Genomic DNA, 27,266 nt, shown 5'->3' with positions numbered 1-27,266 from the left:
AGTGGAGCGGAGCGCACCAGACTGAGAGCGCACGGGAACCTGCAGACAATATTGCTGTTATCGGTTATTACCATAGAATCACTTTTTTGTGTATTAGTATTATTATTGTTGTTGTTATTGCTAACTAACGACTGAAGGCAGATTCCGCCTACAGTTTTGATATGTTCCATCCTTTGGCGCATTTTTGGCATGACGCATGCCCTTCATGTGGCTGATTTTACTTGAGGTTACAGGAGAGTGAGCACAATGGAGACCTTTACAATACACGACGTTCTCATCAATTCAACCGACCTCAACAGGATTTTGTGCAATTTTGGGATCAAGAATATTTCAGAGTGCGAGAGCAAACAGGATGCCTCACCCGAGCCTAAAGGTATAACGAATTTGTTTTTGTTTCTTTTTTTTTTCTCAAATCAGATTCTACAAAACATCCTGTCAAAAAAAATTACAATTTTATTCTGATTTTTGTTTAAAGAATTGTATTATGATGAAGCCATTTGTGCCGAAAGAGCGACTCTTCTGGGCATTTGCTTTTGCTTCAGCGCGCATTACGCGTATGGTGCAGGTCCTCCACAAAGCCAATGCCTTCTGTTGTGTGTTAGCATGCCACGTATGTCCAACTAAAGGGATTAAATGAATTAAAATTTCAATTTAGGATGATTAAGCAAACACTATTGTGCAAATGCTGAGCATTAGCCTGTGTGCGAAGACTATGAGGAGGATATTTTTGTTGGTAAGAAGTGCCTGAATATAGAGGCTGTCAGTGTGTGTGACAAAGAGATGGGCAAGGGGTGAGTCAAATGGTGTTTGGGTCACCTAAAGATGACTTAACATGTTCTCTCAAACTGTGTCCCCCTTTTTTCTCAGACATCAACCAGACAGTGCGGATCGTCCTCTACAGCCTCATCTTCCTCCTCAGCGTCCTGGGCAACAGCCTCATCATTGCAGTCCTAGTGAGGAACCGGCGAATGAGGACGGTCACCAACCTCTTCCTGCTGTCTCTGGCCATCAGCGACCTGATGGTGTCCCTGGTCTGCATCCCCTTCACCCTCATCCCCAACCTCATGAGGGACTTCATCTTTGGTATTGGCATTTGCAAGCTGGTCATGTACTTCATGGGTGAGTGGATTCCCTCAGGATTTGAAGATGCATACATGCAGTGTAGTTTTTCTGGTTCCTAAATCCTCAGAGTTCCAACTATTTTGACCTTTCTAGTTCATAGAACTGATTACTTGTGAGCTGATTGTTGGATATAGCCTGAAAACACTTCAATTACTAAGTCATAAAAATGTTCAAATTGAATTTTCTCTAATAGCATTTTTAACTAGAAAAACATGTTAACGTTTCATTGTCTAATTCAATTAATCTCGTAATACTCCTATCATGCCTGCTGCATCATGATTAAAGTCTTCATGTCCACGCAGAAGGATAATTATTTGTTTCATTGCCCTGGTAATAGCATTAGATGCCGACAGAGGATAATTGAAGTCATCTTGGATCATGTCCCAAACAAGGTTCATTTCCCGGTGTGTACAAATGCTCCCGGTGCTTAAATGAGCTCCACCAATAAAATGAGCTCAGAGGAAGCATGTTGTCATAAAGTTTTTATTCACTTGAAGCCACATTTGCAGAAGCAGGGGGTTTCTATGTGTGCGTTTTCTTATGATTTTCTTGTGCAAATATGCTGAAGATTCCTGTTTTATTTTACTCATCCTCAAAGTTTCATAAAAAAAAAGTGTGAAGGATCAAGCCACAACCAAATGTCATGAATACGGACACAGGAAGCAAAACCTTCTAGAAATAAAGGAAACTCTCTGTAGAAACGTCAAATCCATCCGAGGTAAGCAGAAGATTAAAGCACCACTCAAAGCTGTGCTGGGTTTGTGAGATATCCACTGATTTGGAAGCAGATTTGCATCCACTGAAGTCTTTTGAGGAAAACTTATGGCAGACAGACCTTGTTGAGCATTTCATTTATCATAAATCATGTCTTGAGGGGCTTCTTTCAATTATTACACCTGAAAAGCATCCTGATTTTATCTTTGTATTGTAGATAGACATATGAACCACTGTTCTCTGGCTTTATTTTTCTTGTGATTTTGAGAAAACCCTGATTTTATTCTTCTAAAAAGCTTCTTCTGTAAAGTTTGTAGTAAGGTGCAGTCATTATTGACGAGGCAACTTTGCGAATATTTCAGTTTCATTCAATTACAAGCCCGCAAGGTAATATGATTTTCATTTATTCCCGTGCTTCCTGTTGCTCCATTTAGCCATTCAGAGCGCCGTCCTCCAGGATTATTGCCTCATTTGTCCATGTGTTTATCTGTTTATGTGTCGCTGCTTTCGGATCGGTGCACAGCCATAATGTGAACGTATTTATAGTTCCTGTTATTGTTGCTGAGTGCATTAATGGCATTCTGTTGACGGTGCAGGATGTGTTCTTTCGCAGCTCAGCAGCTAAATTTAATGTGGCAAAAGAACAGAGAGACCGAACCAAGATGGAAGTGAATGTTCTCCCATTAATGGAATAGTTTACTTTTGTGGCTTTCTGTTGAGTATAAAGCTTCATCCAGAAACCAGTTATCTGAGGTCCAGTGTGTAATTTTTATAATACATTTTCTAATTCATTTAAAAAAAAAAAAAAAAAAAAAATGTCATGCCTGGGCTTTACAAGGAGCATCATTCGGCTAAGACTTAGCCAGGATACCTATTTTGCATTGTTTCCTTGTTTTCATGTGAAACTAACAGGTTGCGGGCAGAGCATGAACTCATATTTCTCAAAATGGCAGTTTTTTATACCGCATTGTACATTTGTTTTGAAAGAATTGCAGCCAATTAGAGCCGAACGTTGAAACTAAAATATGAGCGTTATCCATTTTTTCTGTGCAGGTGTCTCAGTAAGTGTCTCCACCTTCAACCTAGTAGCCATCTCTTTGGAGCGCTACAGTGCTATTTGCAACCCGCTGACCTCCAGAACGTGGCAGACCAAATCCCACGCTGCCAAGGTCATCACTGCCACCTGGGTGGCCTCCTTCATCCTGATGCTGCCCTACCCCATTTCCAGCACGCTGAAGCCTTTTACTCGCATCAATAACAGCACTGGGCACATGTGCCGCCTGGTGTGGCCCAACGACATCATCCAGCAGTCCTGGTGAGCCCAATATGACCTTCAAGATCAGTCTTTTTTGCAGTCTGGTGCTGGATTGTGGCCTTAACTTCAAAACAAAAGCGCATTATTTTCGAATATGCTGATCTGCTGACCTTTTGGTCTGTGTTGAGTGAAATGAAATGCTCCTGTCTCGCAGGTATGTGTCGCTGTTGCTGCTGCTCTTCCTGATCCCTGGGATTGTCATGATGACAGCGTATGGACTGATCTCCTTGGAGCTCTACAGGGGCATCAAGTTTGAGCTGTCCAACAGGAAATCCAGCAGAGGTACGAGAGTAAAATTTAGCAGATGATCAAAAGCTTTTCTTTATGGTAACAATCCCCATTCATTCCTAAAGAAACAGATCACAATTTAGCCTGTAGGGTTTGTTTGTTTTTTTTCTGAAATGCTGGAAGCTGTAATTTTTAGTAAAAAGGACAAAAACAGATGTAAATTTGACAGGATCTAGTTTCAGATGGGAATGTGTTCCTTCTCTGGCCGAACACTTTGCGTGACACGGACTGAAAATAAACTTCAGTGCCAATGTTTATCACAATGCAGGAACACGTGAGCTAGAGAACATAGTGACTCACGGGGCACACATTTGTCACACAAGACATCACTTGCTGAGGGATTAACTCACCTCTGCTTCTCACATTTCACACAAGGCATTAAAAGTTTTATTTTAAATAAAATAGCATCCCTGGCTTTTGGATGTGTGAGTGACAGAGCTCACCATAGCTGTTAAAGTCACTGGCTTTTTATGCTGTTATTGAAAAGACACTCTCACTCTCCAGTCTGTTCGTTTTTTCCACCCTGACAGAGAGGCAAAGCAGCACCGGCAGCATCAAGCCTGGTGACAGTGACGGCTGTTACATGCAGGCGTCTAAGAAGAAGAGCATCACAATGAGCAGCTCCAGCAGCAAGCCCATGATGGGTCGTGTGTGCGGCAGCAGCTCCACGGCCAACCTGGTGGCCAAGAAGCGCGTCATTCGCATGCTGCTGGTCATCGTCTTTCTCTTTTTCCTGTGCTGGACTCCCATCTTTGTGGTCAACGCATGGCAGGCTTTCGACCGGCGCTCGGCCCACCGCCTGACTGGAGCGCCCATCTCCTTCATCCACCTGCTGTCCTACACCTCAGCCTGCGTCAACCCCATCATCTACTGCTTCATGAACAAGCGTTTCCGCCAGGGCATGCTGGCCACCTTCAGCTGCTGCAGCTGCTTCAGGAGGGACGGCGGGGCCAGGGGTGGCTTAGGGAGGTCGGCCGGAAGCAGAGGGGCTAAAGGGGAAGTTGGCCGAATGAGAGCGGGGCCCAAAAGCGCGGAGCAGAACGGCCACACGCCGCCAAGTGGAGCCAGCACCAACTTCACCTACACCGGCGTCCGCACATCAGCCTGGAGCGATCTGACTTAAAGTGGCCTGAGGGCAAACACTTGTGTGGAAACTGTGGTGTGTTGCTTTAATGCCAAGCCCTCGCAGTGCTTATAGGACTAGTTTATGAGCAGCTATGTTGCTCCAGCTTGCAGTGTGACATGACGTGGGTACAGTATTTAACAACATACATTCAGTGCTGTCACAGCAGATCAACATGGCCAGATGCCTCCGAACGTCTGCAGAGGCCAACGCAGCCGACTGATGCGTAATCATAAAAAGGCCTGAAGCCTGACGTAGCGGAGGGAGTGTTTAGATGAAGCAGATAACAATTGATGTAGTTTACCATTCTCAGCATACTCTGTTTAAAGCCATTGTCGTTTCACCTCCGCCACAGCCATTTGTAAACACACAGGGACCCAGCAGGCTCTCCACTTTCTTCCCCAATCAGCTCCAGACAGTTTATCCTGTGCAAAGAAAGAAAGTGAGGAAAAAAACTGGTCACATCAGGGTTGTTACTGCTAAGACTTGGTGTTATCTCAAAAACAAATATCTCAGAACCTGGGCAAATATAACCAGAGATATCTGTGTGGGGTTGGAATTAGAAAACATTCCACTTTAAACCTCGGGGGTCATTTAGAGACTTGTTCTGCAGGTTTACGATCATATCCCACGAGCACAATCAGCAGATGGGAGCTCATCCAGTTGTTATGGGTCAAGAATGAACTCATTTTGTCGTTTTCAGCAGCAGCTGGCTCTCTCTGCAGTTTAACCATCCTCAGAACAGTCCTCTGGGCACAATCAGTCCTGTCTCATCCTTGACCCACTGTTTGTGTCTGTGTGCTAACGGGGGTGGTGGGGGTGAAGGTGTTGTACCTTGTGTGCTAAATGCAGCAGCCTTATCTCTTTGCAGGACGTTAAACACCTGCAACACCCACCTGATTCCCACCGATTCATACTAATAAATATAGCAGCATCAATGTAGCAACTTGTTCCTGTTTCATTTCTTTGTCGATATGTTGCTTTGTTCATATGACCCTGAGCGTTCTGTGAATTCTCATTTTCAAGTGAAGTGCTTTATATCACGAAAATGTGCACATTTGGTTGTTAAACCTGTGGGGACATAAGTGAATGTCAAAGCCTGAACTCAGCGGTTTAACAGGTTTGCTATGTACATCATAGAGAGGCACTGGGAAGGGTTTTGTGTTCTCCCATAAAATCTGCAACACATCTACAAGTAACCGACGCTTGGTTGACCATATAAAGACTTAGAATGCCCACGGTGCAAGGGGAGAGCGACTTGGAGCTTTTAGCAGCTTTAATATAAGTGGATCTGAAGGACGGGGGGGGGGACGGGGGCATTAGATGAGTGGCAGAAAAAAGAACGAGAGAATCTGCTGGGACTTCTTACCGGAGATAAGAGCTCCATTTTGGCTTGGGAAACGCCCAAAGGCCCGAACGCCTTCCCCTTGCAGCCCCTGGGAGATGTTCACCTGTCGCCACAGTTGGAAAGGACGGCTGGACAAAACATCAGGAGAGACACAAGTCCAGGTTACTCATTTCCTGTGTGTAAAGTAAAATAAATAAAGCATACCTGCTTAAGCCGACGACAATTAAAAAAACATACACAAATAAATTTATATCACTTTTTTATTTCTTATTTTTATGCCAATATTGCAAGTTTTTTTTTCACGAGTTTTTTTTTTTTTTCTTCTTTTAATGACATACAGATTTGAGCATGATCTGGAGCTGCAATATGTACAAAAACAAACTAACATATGTTATCAAAAAAACCGTCCCCTTTGTTTTGACGTTATTGCTAAATGTTACAAACGGCACAGGTTTCTACCATCAGCAACCCTTTGAGCACTGAGTATACTACCACAATGACACCTCTGCTTACCATTTACTAGAATAATACACAGATACAGTGAGAGTGAAAGATAAGTGAAAGGACATGGAGGAGAAGACGACGAGGAGGAAGAGAAGGGGATGACGACAAAAATAAAGGTGAGCTGAGTGTAGCAAAGCTAAGCATAACAGGCTGCATGTTAAAAACAGAAAAAATAAGGAAGGGAGGGAAGGCGAGAAAACTCCAAATGTACATACAGAAACATGAGCGAAGTGAGGATGAAATGTGTGAGAGAAGAAGAAGAAGAAAAGTTAGCGCTCTGTAGTGCAAACAGCCAAATAGTCTTAAGGAGAAGTAAGGCTGAGTGCGACAGAGAAGGGCTCCACACTCCTTTTTTTTCATTTGTTTAAAGCTGCCTCTCACTCTGCCCTGTTTTGTTTAGCAGTGCATGAAAACTACATTATAAAAAGACATTTGGCATATTAGAGGATACATACATTGTTCAGAGCTCATTATTAACAAAAAAAAAAAAAAAACAGAAGAACAGCTGCTTTTGGAAGAGTAAAACAATGAACGACCAGACACACAAAGACAAAGAAACTGGTTAAGAGATTCTGTAAAAGCATTGCGAATGCTAATGAGATGGCATTTTTCCTTTTCCCTCTCTCTCTGAAAGCTTTGTCGCCAGGTTAATACAGCGTGCGGTTAAGAAGGCGTGTAACGTTGTTTTGTTTTTTGTTTTTTCTCCTTTTGACCCTTCACACCCCACCTTTGTGTGTGTGGGATGTCATCAAGTTATTCTGTTATCCTCCCAATCTCTTAGAAACTCCCGATGTTTAAAGTAGACATGAAACTGTAAACCAGCTCGGATTGTCAAGGCGACACATTTCATTTTAAAAGCATGCATCACCCCCCCCCTCCCTTTATTAGCTTGAGTAAATGTGACAAAGCTGCTCTGTTCAGACTCACATGAAGAGATTAAGAGGAGCTGGGGGTTGTTTAGCCTAAAAGAGGCGACTCAACATGTAAACAAAAACCCAAAAATAACCAAGCTTGAGGGGGCAGGGAGAGGGTGGCTGGTTGTGGGGGGGGTGTGATGCTAATGCAGAGGCTATGTTAAAAACTAGAGAGGAAAAAATCAAAAACAAAAAACTGTGAAGTTAAAAGTCTACAGACCTCCATCCTGCAGAGTAAAGGGTTCAGGTCGGCCAAGAGTTCAGTGTGAAGAAGCGCCAAAAAAAAAAAAAAATGTTAAAAATTAAATTTAGGTTGTGATGCTACACTACCACTGCAGCACCAACTCCTCCAGGACAGGCAGGAAGTGGCCTCTTTATTTAAAAATAAAAAAAGAAGAAGAAGAAAGAAATACACTCCCAGGCCAATGTAGGCAGCATGGGCAATAATGCACTTTTCTTTTTCTTTTCTTTTTTTTGACATAAGACAAGGGGAAACTTTGTACCAATAATTTAAAAAATATCAATATTACAATATAAAATATTTAACATTAATGACGGACAGGTGGACAAGAGTGGCGAAATGGGGGCATAAGTTAATTTTTTTTATTTTTTTTTCTCATTGTTTTTAATTTTGAAGGGGGTGTGAGCAAATCCTTTTTTGTTCCTATTTCAAGATTTTGTTTGTACGAAAATTCTGAAATACTTCATTAAGCAGACATTCAAGTTACAGTATGGTTGTTCTCGTTTGTCCCGGAAGTGTTTACAGTTGTACTGTAATACTAAGATCACAGGTATTGCCTCTGAATGTTTATCCACAATTATCAGACATTTGGGTTCAGGTGGAAGACAGAAAAAAAACAAAAAAACAAAAAAACAATGGATCTCAAGTTCTTTCTTTCTTTCTTTCTTTCTTTCTTGGAGGGCAGGTTTGAAATGGAGCGAGTCTGACTCAATATTCCATTACAGCCATTACATACAACAGTCATACACACACACACACACATACGCACGCACACACACACAGACACATTTCCTGGCTGGTGAACTAGTGCTCAGGCAGACAAAAACAATGGCATGACCTGTACAATATTGCTGTTTTGTTTGGAAATGCACATCTTCAATAATACACATTTAGAAGGCCTTCACGCGGTCGCCATGAACACAGATGAGTGCAACTACTCGGACAGTAAGTTTACAATGTACACACACTTCTGCGAAAACAAACCATAGAAGAATTTTTTTTCTCCCCTCAAAAAAGAAGGCTGGAAGGAGCTTACAGCGCTCGTGAGTAATTGTACCAAAAGTGAGAAAGGTGCCGGGCACCGCACAAGAATAAAAAACTGGATAATTGTACTTGTACACCAAAAGGATGAAGGCTGAGAGATCCTTCAGAAGGCTGCTTTGTTTTGCTTTGCTTTGCACAACGAGGTGATTCTGGAGCCGCAGCATGGAGCTCAAAACAGCAGAGCTCCTGTGATAAGAAGCGAGGCCTTAGCTTGTTTTTGTGCTATGCACAGGTTCTTCCAAGGTGAGTAAACAGCTGCTGAGTAAACAGCAGATAAGAAAAAGGTGAAGGGTTTTTTTTTTGTTGTTTTTGTTTTTTTCCCGTTTGTTTTGTAACTGAAGTTATCAGTAAGGCCACATTAAATTGAAAAGCGTCAGTCTTTTTGGAAAACCACTGGAGTTGAATGCCACCAGAACTACAGCACACACTGGAAGACACCTTGCTACGTGCAGTTTCACTACGTTGTCTGATACGTTAACAGTGACCAATAGAGCGACATGTACAGAATATTAGATATGTGACTGGTTTGACTGTGTACACAGTAAGAATATACAGTACTAAGGCTATCCTTTTAAGTCAAAGACTACGCTTATTACATTAGCTTGAAAATGACAAACTGACTTGCTTTCGTAACCATGGAAGTCTAGATTTTTTTTAATGTATTCTGCAAACATTGCTATGGCTCCATGTGAGATGTACTGATGTGTATATTTTCCAAAGGAGACATAGCGCACATAGAGTATTGCAGGCAAGGCAGAGGCGTTGCTTAAAGCTTTTCTTTTTAAAGACTTCATAAAAACCAATGATAAAAAATAGGCCCTCTGAGGTTATTCCCCAATTTAAAAAAAATAAAAAATAAAAACAAACAAACAAACAAACAAAAAAAGATAACAACCTTCGCTTACGTAAATAAACAATCCAGACTTCAGATTTTTCCCCAAAAAGAAAAAGTGAAAGTATCAAAACAAAGGTTCAATCCAAAGACTGAAAGAGTAGGCGTTTGTAGTAAGGTTGCAATAACATACAGGTTGGGATTTTGGACCTCAAAGGGGGAAAACAAAGCCCAAGCTCAGAGGAAGAATAGAAACTATTTGGTAACAAAAGTGTACTATATGTTTAATACAAAAAAGGTATGGAGAAAAATGTACCTTTACTAAAGCTTATACAAGATCCTTGGTCCATAAAAACTATGTTATTGTCACGTTTTATGTGTGTCCCTCTGCATCCTTGCGCTCCCTCCAACAACAATACATCCAGCCCCCTTTAGGAAACCACAAATCAATGAACAAAAACACAAAAACAAAAATAGGAATAATCATAAAACAAGTGGCAGGAGGAAATGGGGGTCGGGGTTGGGGAGGAGAGCAGGGCAGCGCAAAAATATACTTTCCTTTCAAGACAATTTTTGTTTTTTGTTTTGTTTTGTACACGGTGGATGTATTGTTGTTGTGGTTTCCATTCTCACAGCCGTAGAAAGGTGCTGGTGCTGAGCCTGCAGGAACTACACTCATTCCAAACACCAGAACTGGATAGGCAGGTCCCTAAAGTAACCACAGGAGAGGGGGGAGGTGGATAGGAGAGGGTGGGGGGGCATGTCAAGGAGCAATTTCGCTTATTCCTGTTGGCTGACAACGTTGTGATGTCACTCCTTCAGATTTCCCCTGCGTTTGCTCCTTTGTCCCACCGATTTTTCCATTTCAGCTTCTTTGTATCCAAAATTAATACGCAGCACTTTAGAGTGAGTCAGTTTTTGTTTATTATTTCCCATAGTCTTTATATACCTTCTGGTATATTTGCTCTCAAGGCATATTTTATTGAGTGGCCCCCTGTGTGCGTTAGGAGACCACAGCTGCGGCGGTGGAGGATGAGGATGTGACTCCTGCATTGGAGGTGCTGTTGGGGCCGTAGACGCCGGGGCCGGCATCCTGGCTGTTGCTGCTCAGCAGGCTGGAGTTTCCGGCCCGCAGGATGGCCCCGGCAGCGCTGCAGTGTGGCCGCGGACCTGGCTCTGGCGTGTAAGTGAAGGTCAGTGTGGTGGAGTAGATGATGCCGTCATTCCTCACCAGCGTGACGGGCACCTGGACCGGCTGCCGCACCCAGCGCCAGCCCTCGCGGAAGGCGGAGATGTCCGGCACCACGCACAGCATACTCTCCGCACACCTGTGACGTGTTTGGTGGCGAAAGAAACAACAGTGATGTCAGAGTCAGAGTGCACAATACAATACGTTCAGTATTTCATAGAAAATTGATAAATGTTTGTGACATTTAGGACATAATTATTAAGAAAACTATGAAAGATGTATGAAAGATTCTTTGGGTTGCTTGAGGGCAAATGAAACACATGATGATGTAATAATCTATGTTGACAGCACTGTGATGCTTCCGGCATAGATAAAATCCGCTTGGATTGCCGAGTGAAATAAAAATGTAAATTACATGGTAAATAAATGGAAATATGTTTTATTCACAGAAAAACCATGTAGTCATGGGTACTTCATCCAGCAACTGAAATATCAAAACATCATAATAGCACTGAGTCTTTTAGACAGAAGTTCTCATTTATTCCCAAGAAAAACAGGGAATGGATTTATATAACTGAGGCTTGGGCTGTGCAAGTGGGTTTGTCAGGGTTTATGCACCAACCATAACTTCATGGCGGCTTGCATTAACGTTTCTACTTTTCTCAATTTCATATTTCTATTCTGTCAGCAGAACAAAAGCTGTGTGCGTCAGGCTGAACATCTCAGCAGCTTTGCACTGAAGTAGGTCCGAACATTTTCCAGACAGTGGCGTTTCTCATACTTCCTCCGCGTCAACTTAATGCTTGCTGGATGGTACAGATAAAAGAAAAACAACATAAAATCTAATCTGTCTGTAAAACTGAACACGACAAGAGGAAAAGTCAAGGTAAGGGCATTTTACAAGAGCGTGACATTGTGTCTTCGCTGTTAAAATGTTTTTGGTTCACTCAAATAGAAAGACTTAAGAAGAATGAGGATTACACACTTGATTAAGACTCAGCTACATCAAAGCTGAGAGTATTTATTATGTGCATTACATGGAAATGCCATTAGGCATTCACACTGTCTGCAGCATTAAGTGTGACTGAGCATTTCAAAAGCTTCACTGATGACCTTGCTTATTATTTTATATGCTAATATATCCTAAAACCAAGTAATAGATAATTTGGATGCTAATGGGAAGAAATTCTTATTTTGTGCGAGAAGTGATGAAAAGTCTGGAGAAAAAAAAAGACAACAGACCACAGAGTGCAGGAAAAAAATAAACAGGAGCAAAGACACACCTGTACATGGTCTCAGCCTCAACGTCACCAAACCAGACCCGCAGATTTGGAGTGAAGTTCTGTCCCGTCAGCTCCAACATGGCGACATCACCACCGCCGTTTAGCTGCACGCAGAGAAACACAGTGAACTGGCTGAAATAATTCACTGAGGCGACTCACTACGACAGGCTGAAAACTGCTGCTTGGGTTGTTGTGAATCCAAATGCCTTTCTGTGTTTACCTGTAAGCTCTCGACCACAGGCACGGGGGTGACAGGCGAGTGGACAGGGCCCATGCCCTCATAAAATGTGTATTCGGCCTTGTCTGTGCTGATGATTGTCCAGGAGGCGCCATCATTGATCATCTCCTTGTTTGGTTCCTTTGGGCATGGAGTGGCCTGGCAGAAGGGGGGGCATGTTTAAATTACCTACTTCACATCTGAAGGGCAGAAAATGTTTGAGGTGAGCAGATCAAAGATGGCTCCCTATCCTGAAACATCCGTATAAAGAACAATAAACACTAAGAGTACATAAAGGATTGAGCTCAAATCGACAATTCTGTCCGCTCAAAACAACAAAGATAAATTTCTTGCTCTAGCAAGCATCAGTTTAAGCTTAACTTTACAACCTCAACCCTAAAATGAGGCACATGTGCGAGAAGGTGGCAAATCTTTTTGTGTGAGACACTGACTTGAAACTGGATTATCCTTTCTTGGGAAAGGCACAGGTACATGCGTTCCGTGTCCTTCAGGTAGAAGGCACACTTGTGGAGCTGAGAGACGGGATCGTCCGCATCCAGCAGCGCCGTCTGCTTGTCCACCTTACGGATGATCTGAAAGGGGAAAGAAAAAGATCAGCAACTATAGAAATAGGGAAGCAGGGAAGATGTAAGGACGTTTTGGGAAAAAAGGAGAGGAGGAAATTAAATATTAGTGTATGAAACTAGGAGGAGTTTAGATTTTACTTTGATTCATCTAATCTCAAATGGGTGTGTCTGGTTTACCAGTCTGGGCAGGGCCATGCCGGTGACGGAACAAACCAGCTTGACTGTCTGGCCATAGTGGATGTAACCGTCTCTCACAGTGAACTCTTCTCCTTCTGACTCCTCGTCATCCACTGAAGACAGACAGTGCAGGAGAGAAGAAGTCAGCGCTGCAGCAATCCACCCACCAAAACTTAGCATACACTCACACCCTCATCCAGTCAACCAACCACTTTGTCAGCGATGAATCAGACACCAAATTACAACATTAGCATTATTTTGTGTAACATTTGTGCTTATGTGACAGACACAACTTACACAGGTGGATGTAGAAGGCGCCCCACTGTTGGGAGCTGGCGTGAAAGTTGCCACCCTCGACATGTAGATAGCGTGTGCTGACTGTTTGGGACCGCAGCCGGTTGAACAGTGCCACTTTGGTCCCTGATGCAATGCACACTGCGGACAAACAAGAAGGGGTTACACAATGACCCAAATATGACATGCTGCTCACGGTCAGCTGTGCTAACAGTGTGATAAGCTAAGCAGAAGAGGTGATGTGCGGCACAGATGTGCTACATTTGGAAGTGGCATAACACACATTCAGCTGCAGTCACACTGTCCTCTAGTGGCTCTAAATAATAATATTAATAGTGTTGATAAGGATCCTTTTGCCGGAGGTTTCCAAAAGTAATTTGCATCTGAAAATCCAGGAAAACTTATTTCATGACTAATAAATAAAATAAAAAATTGCACAAAACATAAGTTGGTAAAATATTGAAACAGGTTGGATAAGTGAATACATCAAACACATAAAAATACATTTTGATTGAGAATCAGGTTTACCTTAAAACGACTGACATTAAAATACAAGTGGGAAAGGGAAACAACTTAAGTTACTTCTTTTTTTTATTTTACTGGTCTACTATAATACCTTTAGTCCATCCTTATTTTCCTGTTCACCTTCTTCAACCTTTTTATGCCTTCTTCATTGTACATGGTCTACTCTCACTGAAAGTGTGCCTACCGTTCTAGGGGATCCAAGTGACTATGTGAATAAAAACGATGATGATGGGATTAAATCTGTGATTAAATTGATGGCATCCATTATTGACACATTATCCTGCATTAAACATCCTGAATTGATTTTTGCATTGTTTTCTTTGAGCTTCAGTGTACGCTGATGTAAAGAATATCCAGACATAAAGAATGGACCACAGCTATTGCCACACTTCACAGACAGGAAGACTCAGACTCTGATCTTGAAAAAAAAAAAAACAAAAAACAAAAAACAAAACTCACAGTCAGCATTTTTGAGGGACTGCTTCTTTTTGGAGGGCTTGGAGATGACTTTGATCCTCTTGCTGAGGAAGACACCGATGTCAGCGCTGTTGCCGTAGAACATCTTGACAGACAACATGAAGTGCTTTCTCTTGTCGGAGTCGGATATATACAAGGTTTTGGCTGTGCAATAATTCTGGCACAAAACAAAAGAGAGAGAGGGATATGAACTCATTAACAATTCCCAGCAGCTCTCCCTGATGTGCATGCACATACAAAGAGCAAGTCAAAAACCTTGACTATACACACTGAGCTCCCATTTCCATCAACAAATCCATCATATGTTGCATATTTGTCACTCTTGACAAAAAAGAGAGAGACTTTCTGCATTAATGCAGGCATCCAGTGCCTGAAGGTAGGGTGGGTAGCTCGAGAGTTTACGTGTGAAGGTAAATAACTGTGTGACAGCGTGGGGGAGTTGTACCTTTCCCTCTAAATTAAGTTGTTGCATTTCTTGGTCGCTGTTGCCGATGCCGATAAAGGCACATGGCTGCGACTCCTGCTCGGAGCAGCCGTCCCGCTCCATCTGCTCCTTCTTTTTCTTCCAGCCACTGCCCATCAGGTACACACAGGGGGGAGGGCAGAAGAACCTGCACACAGGGTAGATATTTACACTTAAATGTTTTTGGCTTTACTTATGTTTGTGACCCTGTAAATAATTACAGTAAGAACATCTACACGATTGCTTGAAAAGTTTTGTTCCTCGTATAATATGCTTCATGTCTTTCATAAATCTAATAAAAAAGTATTTAGGTCAGTAAATGCAATAACTGGGTTTAACAAAAAGAAAAACACCTCTTTCAATAGTGAAGCACAAACTGAATGATGTGCATCTCAATTTACACCAGAAGAGGGCAGACCTCCACCAAGCTTCTACAAGAGTCAAAATTTTTATCCATTTACAAGTACAATTCAACTAAAGCCTCTTTCCTCAATCTGTCCAGCCTATTTTACCAGATGTAACTGCGATCAGCCCAGCATGGAAATGTTAAGAAATATAAACTAGCCCTTCAAATCAAAGGCAACTTTTTAGTATCCTCTCCCTTGAAATACTTCTGTCTCGAATGTCACGACAGGAACTCCATAAAAGGGGGGCGGGGAGACAACATCTTGTTCAAAGTGAAAACGTACTCATCTGTGAACCAGCGCACTTCAAATAAATTGATGTGCGTCAGTGTGGAACTGGAAAGCGATCTGTTTCGCAACTCTAGTGTCTGCCTCTGTGGGTGTTTGTCTACTTTCACCTCCTATAAACAGCACGGACAGATCGAGGCATCTGGAAAAAAAAAGGAAGACATTTGCATTCTTCATGTGCCCACTTTCTTGGGCTCCACTGCTTTAGTACAGACAGAAGTGATCAGAAGTGAGGCATGTATGCTCATATAACATGAACTCTGTGTGTCTTTTACAGGCCAAAGGATGTTGAGACCTGCTCACAGAAATCCCTTTTGGATTTGCACTACAGTCTCATTCAGACATTTGTCTGTGGTGCAGCTGGACAGTCTGTTGGTTATATTGGCTTTAAGTGAAAGCCTAAATTTACATGCAGTATTGGTGTGTCATTGATCACCTCACAAATCCCTACACTGATGGCTGATCCCGTATGAGCATGAATAAGAGGCAAGATTTTTAACAGGCTCCTCTAACTGGTGTCTCTTTAACTGGACAAGACAGCAAAAAAAGAAAAAGAAGAGGAATTCATATCAGTGTCAGTGTCTCTCCCTCTATCTTTTCTCCGGTTCTGCGCCAACTCTCTGAGGTGTCTCTGAGTTGGCTTGCTGCAGCTGATTTACCAAGGGACAGGCCTGATGAGATCGCAAGCAGCGCTGTGGCTCAGCCAAGAAACCAGAGCGCTGAAGAGAGTTGCAAAATGAGCAAGAGGTGGGGGCGAAAGGAGGTAAAGGCTATAAAAAGTTTCAGAGTGAGAGGTAGAAAGGTGAGAGCAGAGTTACAGGAAGGGGTTTGAGGAAAAAGAAAAGAAAAGAAAAAAAAAAAACAGTGATGGGGTTCAAGACAGCAGGAGAGAGAAGAAAAAAAGAGAAGAGGTTGCAACATCCAGTGATCACCCTTTACTCATCCCTGAACTATAGAGGCATCAAATGGATTGTGGCCAAGCAAGACAACAGGCTGAGCTTCTCCAGTGAACCTTTGGGACCAGTATCCTTCTGTCCCTGACCCCCCCAAACTCAAATTCTCCATGGTTTCAGAAGGGCACTGGAGCCATTTATCTGCCTTATCCCATTCCTCTCCTGCTCTCTGCGGCCTTCACCTGAAGGAGGCCTCACACGTACACTTCCTCATGACCTCTGATGATATGAGAGGTCAGAGGGGTCGAGATACCGACACTGAATTGTGTGTCTTTCATCCGCCCTCCCCTTGGTCCCCTTGAGTAACCTGTCCATAAATCTTTGCAATGACAAGACCACTTCTCAAAGGCTAAGGTCATTAAAAGTAATATTAATAAAATGTTGCAATATTCTCATGTGTGACACTATATTATTTACTTTAATCATAAAGAATCAAAATTGGAGCATGACATGGTAATGTGCTGCATTAGATCCTTGGATGCAATTAAAAGTGACAGAGAAGCACCTAATGTGCAGAAGCCCACTATGTCAATACAACACCAGCATCTGGTTTGACTAGTTTAGCATTAAGAGTGGAAGCTGCTACACAGCTCCAGGCCAAGAATCAGTCAGACGCATAATGACCCGTAAAACCACAACTTGACTCTCGGAGAAATTAGCTTTGTCGTTATGCTAAGGTAAGCTAACCAGCTGCAGTCAGTCGCTTCATATTGACCCAACAAAAATGAAGGCTATCAATCTTCTTCTGCAACTCTCCAAAAAGGCTGAACTACTGCTTTGAGGTGCATAACAAATCAGTGTGGAGTGGGTTAGGGTTAGGGTTAGGTGTTCATCACAGATGAGACAGTGGTTTAGAAGGATTGGATAGATGAATGAAACTGTGTTTTTCCATCTATGATGCTCAGAGGGTTAGCAGTGTCTGGAGGAACATTGATTAGTGGAGTTGTTCTTTATATATCAACTCACCTTTTCTCATTGCCATAGGATTTCTGTGCAACTTTTGCGTGCAGGATCATGACAGTTTGGTCACCTCGTTCCTTCAGGTAATTCCTCATCGCTTCTCTGCAGAAAAAAAAGGGGGGGGGGGCAGAAAGAGAGAAAATCATTAAAAGATCACTGTGTTTTCAAGCAGGTGATGTGAAGTGATACTGAGTGTTGAAACTTCTGTGTTTAAAAAGGAAACATTGGGTGTAAATTGATTTTAAAAAGTAATAAGCATGAAATGGGAACATTTAGGAACACACACACAGCAACTTGGTTGAAATGACCTCTGGAAAGCCTCAGAGCCTGCACGGCCTGCTAGCCAAAAAGCTATGTTCTCCCCCAGCTGGGTCCATTTTAGGTGGGGGTGAGCTGAACCGTTAATGACTGTCTCATAGGGACAGTGAGGAGCAAAGGAACGAACATAGGGGAGAAGGGGAGAGACAGAAAAAAAGACAAGGGGTTGGGAGAGGGAGTCAAAGAAGAAAAAAAAAAGAAAACATGAGAGCTGAAAAAACAAAAACAACAGAGCTGAGCTCACCAGCAAAGATTCCTCATCTCGTGTCAAAATGTTGCAAGGTCTGCGCTCCAATTACTTCTGTCAACTCTGCCGAACCCTCCCTCCTCCCACCTCCTTTACACAAACAAGCCCAAAATAATCTTTATTACTCGGAAGAGCAGAGGAGATTGTGCTCGGCTGAGGAGCACGGGGGTTCAAAGATTGAGACTTTGATGCACAATTAAGAGACATCACATACGTGGATATGCAACAAGCACAGATGTCAGTGACACCTGACACGCCAGGGTGCTCGGAGGGCTTCCCACTCAGACGCATACGGCTTTCCACTCTGCCACGCAATACTGGACCGCACGCTCGGGTTAGATGGGGCCTTTGTTATGAAAAGCAAGGGGGCCCCTCACAGTGTGTGTGTCTGTGGGAGGGGATGGGGGGTGGGGGGGGTGAGAGGGACTGCAGTTCATCCATTCCATAATGGACTGGGAAATGTTATATTTCTCACTTGACTGTGCGATCAGACAATTGTTTTTCCTGAATATTTGATTCTCGGAGCAACACTAATTGTTTATTCAGTATTTTTTAAAACCCTAACAGGCAGCAGCTGGAACTGAACATGACAGAGGTACAATCTTTGAATTCCAAACATTTGAGGCCATTTAACTGATCCGATGCAATCTGATACCATCTAAGCACCACATGGAGAAAATTATGTCAATTCAGAGAAAGGGGTGAACGCAACTTCAGCCAAATTCGTTCAAAAGCAGCAGTTTGATCCAAAACGTTCTGACTTGGATGTGCTAAAGTCATATCTATTTCTTCTGCTTACATTTCTGCTTATGGGAATGATACACTCACCAGTGTCCTCCTCCAGTGCGCACACACACACACACACACTAAACCCAGCAACGCTTCCTGAGCTGATTGCTGTGATTGATTATATCGAGAACACACAGTCCAGATCTGCTGATGTCGGGCCTGCAGGGCATCCCTGATGGTGCTGGTGCTCTACTGGTCTTGCAGAGGAAGGGTGACATCACAGATAATGCAAAACCCAACCCACACACTTTTCCTAGTTCATGGCCTCTGTCTGTACACTTATTATGGCATTGGATTGACTAACAAACAAGTTAATGAGCAACTGTTTTGATTATCTTTCAGATCTTTCATCTTATCTATCCTCTAGAGATAATAGTTGAGACAGAGACAGGAAATTGGGAAAGACAGAGGTATGACAAGAAAGAAAGAAAAACATGAAATGAAATGTTACCTCACATTATAAGGAAATGTTGGACTAAAATTGATTATTGAAGAAAATAAAATGGTATCTGCTCTTGGAACTACACTTTTGTTACTGTTCTTGCAACGATTTCCTTCATTTGTGTCAAGAAGGTGTGAGTGCAACAATTTTGGCTTGTGGTTTATATCGTTCAAGGTTCTGCGGAAAGCATCCCACTGTCACTGAGCTGGGTAAGGACCACTCCCTGTCACAACAGATATGCTTCATCCACAGAGGCTGTGTGTTGTAGTTTACAATACCCTCTTAGGTAGCGATAGTCACTTCACAGTTCCCCAAAACAACCTTTAAATAAACATCCACGATGTCTCACATGTGACAGTAATCAAGTGGCCTGTGACCAAGTGAATAATACAACCCAAATCGTGGATCCATCTTTACAAACTTGTGTTGTGTGGCCAGGCATTGTTCAAACCCACAGGATTTCATTTTGAATTTTAGTGGGGAGCCCAAGTTTTACAAAGATACCACATATGTCAGGCTGGATTTTGGGGAAATGTGTACAAAACGATGCACAAGATATGCAAAATATTTCCATCTGATGTGACACTGCAGCCATAAAAATCCGGGTAACTTTGGTTTGAATATTTTACTTGGTGTTAAAAAAAAAAAAAAAAAAAAACTGTGTGTGTGATGATGCCACACAGTGGGGATTTTCCTCCCCCTGCTGATTTAGAGATGGGGAAAATGTGAGTAAAAAAATGTTTTCAGAAGATTTCAAGGGATTGAAAGCATATGCAAAACAGGGGGGAAACAGTATCACTAATGCGTGACTTAACAGCATGACAAACCAAAAGACAGCTAAGATAAAAGCAAGGATCAGAGACACCAACATGTATGTAATAGGGACGTCTTGACTTATCACTCATCTCTAGCGCAGGAAGAGGCACGCTGTCAGATAGAGATTACATCTCTTCCTGAGAGCCGAAGAAGGGAAGGAGAAGTGAGAGAGATGGTGACCAATGCACCGCTGAACTTCCTATACATGCAGACAGACAAGCTGAGTAAAATTCAGACACATTTAAAGAAGAAAATAAATATGGAAATAGCATATAAAAGAGAATAAAAAGACTGAAAATGTAATTATATTTAATAGCAAAAAACAGCACAAACTTAAAAATCAATACATATTTCATCTGATTTCATCAGACACAGGTAATGAGGGCTATGGCTATTTTAATCTTAACACAACCACTCACACGCACACAAACAAAGCCACTTCCACATGTAATATAAAACGTAGCTTGCTGGCAGAGACAATGACAATGACAATGCAGCAAGAAAAAAAATGCAGTAACAGAAGATTTCAAGATGTCAATTTCAGGAAATAAAAGAGAAAAAAAAAAGTGAACCAACATCACAGAGCGTCAGGCCAAGAGGACAGAACACAAATGGCATCAGAACTCTGAGAGGCAGGTTCAAGCATGTTGTGCTTTACTTCAATTGAGAAAATGCCATTTGACCATCGGCCACAAAAAAGGAGAAGAAGACAGAGACGAGAGAGGTATCAATAGTGAGAAGGAAGATAGATTTATTAAGAAATTTTCAGATATGAACATAAAAAAGAAGGAAATGCTAGAAGTGAGACAGAAAATATGCCAGACAGATTTGCAAGAGAGAGACATATTCAACTGCAGACCTGGCGGGGGTCGGCTCAGTGCGAGTGTTTGTGCATGTGTGTGCATGTCTGAGAGTTGGGGGGGGGACGACTAGGTTAAGCCAGGCTACAGATGCAGCAGAGCAGACAGGCATCTGTCCTGTACATCTGCCACAGCGTCTACAGCAGAGTGGAGCCGTCACTAGACCCCCGTGAACACACACACAGGCACATGACATGTGCGCACACACTCATTCGAACAAACAGAGTGGCGAGGCATAATAACACACACGTGTGCTGTGAAATAGCTCAATTAAGATGATCAGACTAGAATGAGTGTGCGCTTTGTGAATCATAAAAGGTAGATTACACAGATCCATTGTGTCAGGCTTGGGTTGAGACATTGACAATCAGCCACTTCAGGCTGCTCATCCTAGTGTTTGTTTATGAAGTTACTGACACACAAATGCCTCTTTAATGTTTGGCACGTGACCTCCAGAAGGCCCCTGTGAGCCTTTAAAACACTGTTAGGAAATTGTCCAAAACAACAGGATCTTGCAGCAATATTTACTAGATCCCGCCTCTGATATCTTGCTCCCTAAAAACAGTACAAAAACAAAGAAAAGCACATTTTATCACAGTCGCCAAAGTGTGGGTTGTTTAATAGCCTGAAGCCTCAACAGTCAATGAGAAGGGAAAAATAAATGTTTAGAAAGTCAATACAGTGGACGCTGAATGGAAGGTTACCAAAGTGCACTTTTGAACCAACCATACACTTTCTATCAGGAAGATAAGATGGAAAACATGCACAAGAAAATCTTTGAAGAACAAAAATGGATGGATTCAGCAGAGCTGGCCCTTCCTCCGTTGTTTGGGAGAATAAGCCTTTGAAGGGGCGGCTCCCCTAACAGAGGAGGCAGCTTAACCAGCCTGTAGTATGCTTGTGTGTTGTATCGGTTCATGTGTACATTCGTGCACGTGTCTTCGTCTGAATCTCCAAGATATGTGTATGCGAGTGCATGACCGCATGCACTCTTTTTCGGTCTGCGTGTGTCACGTATTGTATTTCCAGTCGAGTAGCCTTCCTGACAGGGCAGCCCTGCAGGACCCGGAGCTTAGGCTGGCCTAAAAAGCCCCTGCAGGACAGTGCACCATTTTAGCTGTCTGTGCTGCCGCATGACAGAAAAACGCGGGGCTGTTGTGGTGCAGGAAGGGGGACGAGTGAACATGCAGACATGAGGACACCGAGGCAGATCTATACAGAAAAACAACAAAGACCATGACACACATGGGTACAAAGACACACACAGTTCAGGAGATGTGTCTTTCAGCTCTTGGGTAAAGAGTGTCCGTCATATTTCTGGCCATCGAAACCATCAGACAAATGGAGGGGCCAGTGCAAGCCAGCGGACTGGCAGCACATGAATGAAGAGGGGGACACATCAAAAGGTGCTGGGGCCCCTTTTTCCAAAACCAAACTCGGCTGTTCCAGGCAATGTGCAACCCCTCATTTTCCCTGCTGAGTGCCACACGCAGATGAGGAGCGCATAGACACACACACACACACGCGTGCACACACAAACCCGTGCCCGCGCCCAGTAACAAAGACACACCACCAAGCAAACAAATGCATACACACACACATATACACACCCATTTACCCCACAGACACACACACACACAAACCTCCAGAAGCAAGCCACAACATCCATCAACATTCTCCGTTCACCCAAATGTTCCTCCAAATGACTTGGAACAAACATAAGAGGAACGTAGTAATCAAAAACTTGCAGCGCTGGTAGAGACCAAAAGACCAAGAGACCAAGCTCTGTTGAATTCAAGGCACAGCACAGTGCACACGGAGTGCAAGTTTAGACTGTGAGTGCTCAGAAAGGCTGAGGCACTGCCTTTATGGCACGTTTCTCTACAAACAACTGCGACACATGTGTATTTCCACACAAACATATTATAGCATGTCTCAGAGAGCTGAGGAATGAAAAACTGCTGATGCTTATTCATAAACAACCAACAGCATAACAAATATGATGTAATACAGCAGGGGTCAACAGAAAGCAGCTGGTTGAAGTACAGACGATGGGCCTCCATCACACAGAAGAACTACACATTCAAAGCTGTTGCTTTGGTGGTTTAATTCTGCTGTTGCTGCAGCAACATTGCAGCCAAGCGGTGCTCAGAATTCTGTGGTTTTTACAGATGCATGTCTAAGTAAGTCTGCATCAAAATCACCACCAGATATTATAACCTCAACACTGACAGGTCGGCCAAGAGTGAACTTTTTGCCCTTGTGTATTTAGCACATAAACTTGGATGTGGAAGAGGCCATGCACTCTCTAACCAATTGGCATCAACAGTCAGACATCTTTTTCTGACTAGAACCTTTTAAGACGCCTTATGCACAGATAGGAAATCCATCTCACTGTGCATGAAGGCAACTGGCCATTGGAGATATTTTGATGTCAACCTGAGAATCTTCAATTACACAGGTGGTATTAATATCTACTAAATAATAAATATACACGAGGAGTATCATGTTTTTCTTTGTTTTTATATTTAACTGTTTTTGGGGGATTTTGAAAATGTCTCTCACAGTGAACTCATTTATTTACTCTGGGAAATTTGCTCCTGCGATACTTACAAGAATGCGTCTACACTACACACAGGTAGACATACAAATACCACTGTGACAACAAGCAAGGTCTTATGGGAAGATTATGGAGAGTGTGTGTGTGTGTGTGTGTGTGGACTCACCTTGTTAGGCGCTGTGGCTGAGGGCGCTCCCCGAACTTCCTGCAAAGGCACAAAGTGAGAAGAAAACATGAGTGGGCTGGCTATCAACCACAAACATACGCAAAGTAAACACAACATTACACAATGGTGCACGTATACAAACACAGACGAACACACATGCTGTGCCCATGACAATGTGGTGTGGCTCTTTGCTCGAGCAGAGGTGATTGTCAGGATGTGTATTTTCTTGTTTTCATGGCTGCAGGCAGGTTAAAGCAGGTGTACTGATACTGAACTTTATTCAGATTAATTTCTACCAATGGCATGTCAGAGCAAAGCATCAACAGAAAAAAGCTCCTCTTGTTTCAGATTTAACAAAATGCCTCAGTCAAGATTACGATTACATTTCAGGAGATCAAGCACTGTGTTGATTTCCTGAGTAATAACTCGGGAAGTTTTTATAACAAATAAAACAAGTAAACCTGGTGCTGATATAGTCTACATTGTTTCACTATATAATATTAAATCCATTAAAAGGTAGACAACAAATAATAGTAGATCCAACGGACACAACAGCAACAGCTTTAGACTTGATCTGACTTGATAATTTCCTGACACAGCTTCCAGTTCAACGGTGCACAACAGTAAACTTCATTTGGTCTGATGCCACATGCAGCATTTTCAAAACCACACCACAAACACATAATACATCTGTGTTGTAAAGCATATGTCTAATATCATGATATCATGGTGCTTTACAAATGAAAAAAAAAAAAAAAATACACATTTGCAATGTCACTGACATCATTTAAATATATCAAGGGCAAACGCTTCATATATTTACTTATTTAATAAAGACATGGGTGATGCATCTCAAAGTGGGACAATGATTTTTGGCTCATTTCACTTCAAGAATGACTACGTTTCTGTGATGTGATTCTCCCTCCAACTTCAGCTTCTTATTGAATTCAACCATCCAGGAGTAATTCATTTCTGTGGGTCTGACAGTGTGACATACTGGTATATACTATTAGTATGTGGTAAGAAGTAAGAAAAAAAATCTGACTGCTGGAGGCTTGATGAATAAGTAAGATGTGGTTGAGTCTTAGTCATATGCTGTATGTATAATGAAGAAACCACAGCCTACACATGTAATGAGAAAGACTGTAAATTCGCAACATAACACAGCTGAGGATGACTCTTTTCTGGTCAACTGCTTTTTTTGTGTTGGTAAAACCAGAAATGTTACAAACATGTTACAAGAAATATGGTCTGATTCTTTGAAAAGTTTCCTCTGACAAATACAACCACATTTGCAAAGATGGAAACACAAAATATACTGTAAAATGGGTGCAGTTAAGCAGGGCCACAGCAGTAGTCTTATTGTATCCAAGGCAAGAGTGGCATAGCCAGCAAAATATGTATTTTTTTTTCTCTCTCCACAATATTAAAATTTTTATTGATTTGTTAAATTAAAGCACCAATTGGCTCAGCTAAACACATACAATTAAAATATGATGTTAAATACAACAGCAGAAGAGCTGAGAAAGTGAGAAAGCCGGAAGTGAATTTCTTGCCTTCTCCTTTTCTTTAATCAGTAGGAGTGAAGGGAAATTCAGTAAATGATCACTGGCTCAGTATGAAACAAACAATTAAAATCTGAACAGTCTAATTAGTGTTGGTGATCATTTCTGATCTAAAAAAAAAAAAAAGAAGCAGTCACACTTCCACAAACCCTCTTTGTTGAGTCACTTTTTCAAAAACAAGATTTCTTTGTTTGGCTCTTTGATTATTTCAAATCAATATGTCATGAAGGAAATAACAAAACTGAATTTAATCTATGTTGCAAATACCAATGATTTATTGTCAGTTAAGATACTGTCCAAGTATTTGTTGCAGCTTCCAATCAAACTGAGATTACGTGACAACACTGGACAGGTAACGACAACAGTCACGACACTAGCCCGTGTGCGCTATTCAAAGTCATAACTTTTCAATGTGTTGTGACGAAAACATCCTCAACCCTGTGTCTTTTTAAAAGCACGGTGTCACTGGCATAAAGAGGAGACAGGACATAAAGTGATTGCACAGAGAGGTTGTGTGTCCACACAGAGTGTGAGATTTTCTCCTTGTGTAGGATATGGCAGCTTTGCATGTCAATACATCTAACTTGGCATCAACAAACACGCAGTGTGTGACTCAGTTGGTCAGTGGTTTTGGAAAGCACAGTGTGAAATTAAAAAAAGAAGCACGCAAACACAAATAGAGGGATGAAAATACCAAAGCGCATAAAAAAAAAAAAAAGGCAAAGGGAAAGAAGCGAAGGGGGGATAAAGGGCAGGAGAAAGCGAGTGAAACTGAAAACAGGATTGGTGCAAGACCCAGAAGGAGGGAGTGGAGGTGGAATAATTATAAAGGAGGGCAATCAATAAGGTTCCCACAGTGAAACACTGATGCCTCAACTGGCTAATGGATTCCAGACGGCTCCCTTTCTCTTTCTCTCTCTACCCTTCCCGCCTCCTCTAAACACACCCCCCCCCCTGCAAACAGGGAGCAATGGAGGAAGGGATACTGCAGGGAAAAGTGTAGGGTGAGATTAAAGGCAAGTCAAGGCGGGGCAGGAAGAAATAGATGGCGTGTTGTGGAAAAAGGGAGAATGCGAGCTACGCAGATATGAAGAGCAAGGATTTAGCAGTGGATATTCACAGAGAAAAGGCCAGTGAAATAGGGGGGGTCGGAGCACGACTCCACACAAGAAGCATGAATCAGTCGTGGCAGCATTCAAACGCCCTTTTTTAAATGTTCAGATACATCTGCCATAAAATAATCATGTAAAAAAATCTAAGCAAACAGCGCTCACGGATGAATGCCTTTATGAGTGCATTTGTAGCATGCGCACCTAAAATTTCACGTTAAGTCATGCAGCAGACAAATGATGATCTGGAGTGTTGAAGAGGTGGATTCGCAACTTCTGTGAAAAACCACGACCCACGTTTCCTATTACCTCTACTGACCAAAATACAGGAAACCACAAAAGGTAGCACTGCAAAGGCACAAGGGCAAGCTGCAACTGTTGCCTTTGCAGCTTTTCAAGATTGTTTGGGGGGGGGGGGGGTTCATGAACGTGTGAATTTCTGATATATATATATATATATATATATATATATATATATATATATATATATATATATGTATATATAGAGAGAGAGAGATTTTTTATTTAATCCTGCTTGCTTAATATGCTTAATATGCTCTTGACTAAAAAAAAAAAAAAAAAGAACAAAAAGGTACATGTAACATGTTTTGCTGTTTTGTTTTTTTTTTTGTCAGTGTTACGCATTAATCAATTAACACCTTGCACACATCATGAAGGTGTAAAGCGGAATTAAAATATTTTAGATTTTATATTTGAGGTGAGCTATAATGCTTAAGTGTGCGTTCTTCATTCAAGGGCTCTTCATTTGGATTTGTCATAAAATATAAAAACTAATGTTAAACATATCTATCCACCTCCTGTCATTATCTGTCTGTTCAACCAATATACAGAGGAAAAGTGAAATTTTCCAAGACACCAATGAGGCATCATCATTACATTAATGCTACATAAGGGGTGACTGAATAGCCCAAAAAAAAAAAACACACACACACACACACACAAAGGGGGGAAAAAGGGTTATCTTTCCCCTTTGCATTATGAAATGCACTGCAGCACCTAACACGGCCAATTGTGATGACTAAAACCGGTGCTTTTTTTTTTTTTTTTTTGCCAGTAATACAAAAACAGACAGTCTCAATGCAGGCCAAGGGTTGGCGGGGAAAAAGGAAGC

The 27,266-nt window shown here is 42.1% G+C and overlaps 2 protein-coding genes across 2 annotated transcripts in view; one reads left to right on the top strand and one right to left on the bottom strand.

Moving 5' to 3' along the window:
* Positions 1 to 246: 246 nt before the first annotated feature.
* Positions 247 to 6,195, top strand: cckar (cholecystokinin A receptor). Its single transcript, XM_029526125.1, has 5 exons — positions 247 to 373; positions 868 to 1,119; positions 2,890 to 3,151; positions 3,306 to 3,433; positions 3,970 to 6,195. Exons 1-5 carry the CDS (start codon positions 247 to 249, stop codon positions 4,560 to 4,562), a joined length of 1,362 nt encoding a protein of 453 aa, XP_029381985.1. The 3' UTR covers positions 4,563 to 6,195.
* A 4,253-nt stretch (positions 6,196 to 10,448) lies between these two features.
* The window catches only part of rbpjb (recombination signal binding protein for immunoglobulin kappa J region b), a 36,152-nt gene continuing 19,334 nt past the window's right edge, over positions 10,449 to 27,266 (bottom strand). Inside the window, exons 2-11 of the mRNA XM_029526124.1 lie at positions 23,461 to 23,499; positions 17,269 to 17,364; positions 14,640 to 14,805; positions 14,177 to 14,351; positions 13,196 to 13,333; positions 12,899 to 13,011; positions 12,587 to 12,727; positions 12,138 to 12,293; positions 11,918 to 12,021; positions 10,449 to 10,773 (exon numbers count right to left, since the gene is read on the bottom strand). Of these exons, the coding sequence (XP_029381984.1) occupies positions 10,449 to 10,773; positions 11,918 to 12,021; positions 12,138 to 12,293; positions 12,587 to 12,727; positions 12,899 to 13,011; positions 13,196 to 13,333; positions 14,177 to 14,351; positions 14,640 to 14,805; positions 17,269 to 17,364; positions 23,461 to 23,499 (1,453 nt within the window). The remainder of the gene's footprint in view (positions 10,774 to 11,917; positions 12,022 to 12,137; positions 12,294 to 12,586; positions 12,728 to 12,898; positions 13,012 to 13,195; positions 13,334 to 14,176; positions 14,352 to 14,639; positions 14,806 to 17,268; positions 17,365 to 23,460; positions 23,500 to 27,266) is intronic.

The sequence above is a fragment of the Echeneis naucrates genome, chromosome 18, assembly GCF_900963305.1.
Source record: "Echeneis naucrates chromosome 18, fEcheNa1.1, whole genome shotgun sequence".
Lineage (NCBI taxonomy): Eukaryota > Metazoa > Chordata > Actinopteri > Carangiformes > Echeneidae > Echeneis > Echeneis naucrates.
This window is presented reverse-complemented; position numbering and strand designations above follow the sequence as displayed.

Coding starts and splice junctions, on each gene's coding strand:
- cckar (XM_029526125.1), top strand. CDS start 247: ATGGAGACCTTTACAATACACGACGTTCTCATCAATTCAACCGACCTC. Junction 374..867: donor TGCCTCACCCGAGCCTAAAG/GTATAACGAATT, acceptor CTTTTTTCTCAG/ACATCAACCAGACAGTGCGG. Junction 1,120..2,889: donor GCTGGTCATGTACTTCATGG/GTGAGTGGATTC, acceptor TTTTCTGTGCAG/GTGTCTCAGTAAGTGTCTCC.